At 35.3% G+C, this 6,289-nt stretch overlaps 1 protein-coding gene across 8 annotated transcripts in view; it reads right to left on the minus strand.

Moving 5' to 3' along the window:
• LOC106871438 (E3 ubiquitin-protein ligase MARCHF4) overlaps window positions 1-6,289 on the minus strand; it is a 59,355-nt gene that overhangs the window by 19,264 nt on the left and 33,802 nt on the right. For 4 of the 8 annotated variants that reach the window (XM_052972284.2, XM_052972282.2, XM_052972285.2 and 1 more), the window contains 2 exons: window positions 4,709-5,007; window positions 974-1,042 (listed from right to left, as the gene is read on the minus strand). In XM_052972284.2, coding sequence (XP_052828244.1) covers window positions 974-1,042; window positions 4,709-5,005 — 366 coding nt within the window. In that variant the 5' untranslated portion in view covers window positions 5,006-5,007. The remainder of the gene's footprint in view (window positions 1-973; window positions 1,043-4,708; window positions 5,008-6,289) is intronic. The other 4 variants (XM_089361336.1, XM_014917895.3, XM_089361337.1 and 1 more) reach the window with 1 other exon arrangement.

Below are 6,289 nucleotides of genomic sequence, written 5' to 3' on the forward strand. Positions count from 1 at the left end.
TTGAATTCGCAGATGTATTTCTATGTCCAGATTTCCATCATTTTGAACAGAGCTTCCAAGGTAGATGAAAGAATCAACATCCTCAAGTAACTTACCCTTAACTACCAAGAGCTACAAATAAGTAGCATGGTTTATCTTGATGTGATATCACCAAGTCATGCACATATGGTTGTGATGCATATGCCTGGTGTACCCTTATCAGACGGGTGGTCATGATATGTAAACTGGGTTTTGCATATTTGAACCTCAGTGTCACTTTGATGGCATACGTTGCTCTCTCACTCAATGATAATAATAATAACCCTTTCTGCTAAAGGCACACGGCCTGAAATCGTGATTGAACCAAATTCGATGACTGGCACCTGTGCCAGTGGAGCGCTAAGAACACCGTTCGAGCATGATTATTGCCAGAGCAGCTGTCTGGCTTCCATGTCAGTGGCACGTAAATAGCACCATCTGAGCATGATCGTTACCAGCGTCGCCTCCCTGGCACTTGTGCCAGTGGAACGTGAAAAGAACATTCGAGCGAGGTCGTTGCCAGTGCCGCTGGACTGGCTCCTGTGCAGGTGGTGAAAAACAGCATTTGAGTGTGGCCGTTGCCAGTACCGCCTGACTGGCCCTCATGCCGGTGACACGTAAAAGCACCGACTACACTCTCGGAGTGGTTGGCGTTAGGAAGGGCATCCAGCTGTAGAAACTCTGCCAGATCAGATTAGAGCCTGGTGCAGCCTTCTGGTTCGCCAGTCCTCAGTCAAATCGTCCAACCCATGCTAGCATGGAAGGTGGACGTTAAACGATGATGATGATGATGATATATATATTTATATATATATATATGTGTGTGTGTGTGTGTGTGTGTGTGTGCATTTGTGTTTGTCCCCCCACCATCGCTTGACAACAAATGTGGTGTGTTTATGTCCCTGTAACTTAGTGGTTCGGCAAAAGTGACCGATAGAATAAGTACTAGGCTTACAAAGAATAAGTCCTGAGTGTTGATTTGCTCGACTAAAGGCAGTGCTCCAGTATGGCCGCAGTCCAATGACTGAAACAAGTAAAAGAAAAAAATACATACGTACATACATACATATAAATATATAATATACATACATATATATGTGTGTGTATGTGTGTGTGTGTCTATATAACCCTCTACATATATAATAATATATATGCATACATATATATATATGTATATATGCACATACATATACAGATACATACACATACACTTACACATATACACATACATGCATAAATACATATATACACATATATTCACATACATATATATGTAGATTCATATATTGCTTGATAGATTGGACCTAATAATTCTAGTGTATTGTTTAGTGTGGAAAAGAAAATGAAAGAGAGAGAGAGGGAGAGAGAGGGAGAGAGAGAGAGAAAGAGAGAGAGAGATGAATTAGTAGTGTTCCTACATGTTTCTATGCAAGGTAGTTGACATTGAAAGGTGGGTTGGTAAGGCAATGGGCTGAAGCAGAGCTTGTTCCACTCAGGTGGGTAGAGTCGGGATTTCATTTTGCTCCAATATCAGGAGTTAGTAAAGTGCTTCATACAAACTGAGTGGTCGCTAAAAGGTTATGAATTCATTTTGTCTTATGAATGGAATGTCCTAAGAAAAAAAAGTAAAAAAAGAAGAAAAGAAAAAGGCACACATTAATTGCTTTGGACAGTGTAAAATATCTAAATGATTGGTTTATTTCAAAATTAATTGAGCTCAATGATCAACCAATTAAGTTGAACCTGGAGATCAATCAGGTAATTTAGTTGAGCCTTTGAGACTGGAGATCAACCAATAATGATTTGCAAAGTTGTAAGGAAAACAGTAGAATATTTTGTGACAAGTTGTTAATGATGGAAATTTGGAAGAAGCAAGATTAGTTCTCGTCTATGATTAAATATAAAAGTACATCAACGAAATAGATGATGACATAATAATAATGATGTTGATGATGATGATGTTGGTGATAATGATGTCAGGATATATATATGCACATATATATATATACATATATACATGCCTATGTACATACATATACACACATAGATGTGCATACGTACATACAAGTAGATATATGTTTAAAGATAGAATTTATGATGCTTCTTGGATGATTAGAATCTTTATTCATATACCTTAAGCACCCATTTTGTTATCCACTGACACCACCAATAGTTGAATGCAAAAATAGCTTTTCTTAGATTATATTTCTTCTTAGCGTTCATTTTCTATGTACCAGAAATGTTTCCTTAGCTCACTTTGAGTTTAACTAATTTCAGATCAACTCGTAAATGTGTTAACATGTGTTTTCGGAAATATTAATTTCAATCTAAATACGTTGATACAACAGAAATAACTGCTGGCTTTGTAAAGTGAATTCTACAATTACAGATGTGATTTTCTCTATATGTATTATATATACATATATATAATATATAGAGGTCTCCATTTAACTAAATATTCTATCAAAATACTGAGCTGGAGGACTCATTTAATACTCAAGTACAAACTAATGAAATCCTATAATTTCTGGTCATGTGGCAGCCAGCCTTGTTGCTAGTCCAGTAAAAGTGGTAAACACAACAAAATGAATTCATAAACATTTCTATTTGAAGAATTATTAATCTCAAGGTTTGCAATGAAAACTAAATGTGGCAACATCAAAAATGTCCATGCACCCTTCTGTCCTATCAACCTACTGGGTTTTTTTCTTTTTCGTTCTCAAATTAGGATTACAAAGAAATTCCACTCTCCATCCTTGACAAACAAGCAATCTCCAAAGTGTTGGTGCCAGCATGCTCTGTAAAGTGGCTGATGTAGAGCCTTGAGAAGCCTGTTTAGTCTTGTCAAAGACATGACATTCTCTTGAGTGCTGGCGTCGCAATAAAATACATCCAGGGAAGTGGTAGGCAATAGGAAAGACATCAAACTAGGGAAACCTAGGCACAAATGGAATGTACAAGCAAGAAGTGATTGCCTGACCTATCTAGGAAGGTGGGGGTAGTGACTCTGAAGAACAACTGATTCAGTGTGTAACTATTCCTCCACCCCATGCCAGCACGGGAAAGGCAGACATAAAAAGATTACAGTTACAATGATGATGATGATATTCATGATTACCATTGTAACTGTAATCATTGGATAATTATTTCCAAAATAAACTTTTCTCATTTTTTTACCAGTCATTAAGGACACACACACACACACACACACATGCACGCGCACACTCACACACACATGCACGGTTTATCTCATACACAGAATTTCAATCATTCTGTATGTACATCATTCTGAAAATCCTGAGGAAGACTAACTCAAAAAAGAAGCATTGTCAAAGAACTTTTATGACTAAAAATGACAGCCAAATGTCCATAAAATCATATCTTATCTTAGAATAGGAAGGACACATTTGATAGTGTAGTCGTAGGTATACTATGTTCATAAAGAAAACAGATACTTAGAGCTACCCAATAAAAGATTGACCTTAAGATTAAACAGCTGCAATAACCACAATCTTTAGGGAAGTTTAGATTTTATTGTTAAATATATTTAATTATACAGCAATTAACAAAGGCTTTATAATTAGATGCCTCATTTATAGTTTTTTATGAAATAACTCAATTTTGGACCAAGATACTTCCTTTTCAATTTTGTTTTCCAAATCAATTTCTTGTAAGCAAAAACTCTTCAGTGCAAGGCATGTTCAATCTTTACACAACTTCCTCAGCAAATATCCTTTAAAAAATGGTTTTTATCATGTAGTAATACAAATATTAAAAACATTTAAAAAGTCACTTCATCTACAACAAAATATTTTAAAAAACAACTGCACTATTATGATAAATACAGGAGGGTAGAAACTCATCAGGAATATCACAGATGTACAACAGAAGATTTTGATACATAAAATAGCCTGATTTATGATAAAATTATAATAAAGTACAATTGACTATAAAAGTCTGTGTGATTTTAATGATTAAGACAGTTATGGTGCAATTGCTTTAGGTTTCAATGTTTGTGTGTCATAGTGGTAGCCGTGAACAGACTGAGTGATAAAAAAATAAATCACTTGCTAAAGAAAGGTAACAAGATTATTTTAAAGAAATTGTCTTCAATCAAAAGATAAGCAGAGGTTCTGTCAAAACATGTTTGATCAAACTACATGAGAAGAACAAAAAAAAAAGAAAGAAAAGAAAAATGTTTACATAAGAGAGTTTTTTTTAACTATTAGAGAGGACAATTTGATAAAAGAGTACCATCTCTATGAATAATATGTTGGTTTCCATCAAGAGTATGTCCCTGTAGAGAATATTGACAAAACTATTCAAATTGAATAGTGTAGGGCTATGAACGTTAATAGTGAAATTACAGTTCAATATTGTATTTCCTTCTGACCAAGCAAAAAGCCCCCACAGAGGCCTTTGTGTCAAGTCTTGCATCAGATGAGATTCTGAGATGTTCATCAATATTAAAAAAATTATTACTGAATTTAATAAATTGAACTTGCCAGTGATAATTAAAACTGGGCTAAAATCTCATCTCATCAATTTATTTCAAGAATCATTAGACAGTTATTAATTAACACCCCTATCCCATCCCATCCCATCCCAGTTAAAATAATTATTCTGTTAGTTTTATTCATTACAAATTTTATATGAGAAACAGAAAATGGAAGACTGCAAGAAAACTTACCATGAGACATCCATTGTGAATGAATCTTAATGTTCCTGAGCACCGACATGGTTTGAATAAGCTATCTTCTTTATCTCCTGGAAGATGGCAAATCCTACAAATTGGTAAGATATCAGTGCCTGTATCTGAATCATTGGAACATGGCCATTTCTTTATTGGTAAAGGAGTAGCGTTTGCACTTGTCAATGGAGTATTATTGTAACTTTGAAGAGGAGTTACTTCACCGCTTGGTAAAGGTGTCACTTGTACCATGACATACTCGTTAGAGTCATCGTTAAATCCATTCATTCCATACATCACTGATGAGAAAAACAAAATAAAAACAAGAAATTAAAATCAATGATAATATTGTTGACCTCATAGTTTTATATTTGACACTATTCCAGAAATGCTTTACTTGTACCTATTGCTCCAGCATGACCATGACTCTGGTTGCTACAATAAACTAGGACACTCTCCTCAGTTAGTTACGAGTGTGACCAATGTTAACTTTGAACTTTTCTTCCAAATTTCTTTTACTCACCAGTTCCAGAAACATCTTATTTAAATTTCTTAATGTTTTATTAAAATGTTTTATTTTCCAACAGAACAGAGGTTCTGGCTGTTTGATTTTTGGAATCGGATAGCATTCCATTAATTACAGACCAGTTATTGTTAGAGGCATTAAACAATAGCAAATTCCTTCATTAGAATTTCCAGTGATTGATTGATTGATTGATAGACAGAAATGATGATTGATTGAAAGACATGCATATAATGATCAATTATTTCATCAAAAGTAAATCACCAAATATTGTCATTTTGCAATTAAAATTCTGTTGATTGGTTTTCTTAATGAAATTTCACCAAACATTTACACAATTTGGTAAAGAGAAGCTTCTGCTTGGATAAATTACTGTCAGCTTTCACACTTTTATTTCCGTTAGTCTCTTCTTGGTGTCAGTCATTGGTCTGTGGCCATGTTAGGGAACCAATATCAAAGGTAATGGTCAGTGACATACAAATCTCTCCTCACTTGAGGCATTGGGTATGATGAACAAAAGCGTAGAAGCTATACCTGGATATTCAATATTACACACTATCCAAAAAATAACCCTGCTAGGAACAGCCCACATCCCACGCAAGACACTATCAAGTCAATAATACAACCTGACCAAAACAATCCACAAACACCAGACACACTCTGTATAGCAAATATCCAACAAAATAAACTACCACCATAACATGTACTCCACAGACCAGACACCCAACTCACATTACACACACACAACACAGACACCAATACAACAAAAGACTGCAACCAACAACAAAAAAGAACACACTCCAACAACATGGAGGTGGGGCAGGTGATGCAGCAGAAATCTGCCTGAAACTATCAAACGCTGAATAATAATAATCCTTTCTACTATAGGCACAAGGCCTGAAATATGGGGGAGGGGATAGTCAATTACACCGAGCCCAGTACACAACTGGTACTTATTTTATCAACCCTGAGAGGAAGAAAGGTAAAGTCAGCCTCACTGGAATTTGAATTCAGAGCGTAAAGATGAACAAAATGCTGCTTAGGTATTTTGCCCAGTA

This window comes from Octopus bimaculoides, chromosome 13 (genome assembly GCF_046866305.1).
Source record: "Octopus bimaculoides isolate indiv1 chromosome 13, ASM4686630v1, whole genome shotgun sequence".
Lineage (NCBI taxonomy): Eukaryota > Metazoa > Mollusca > Cephalopoda > Octopoda > Octopodidae > Octopus > Octopus bimaculoides.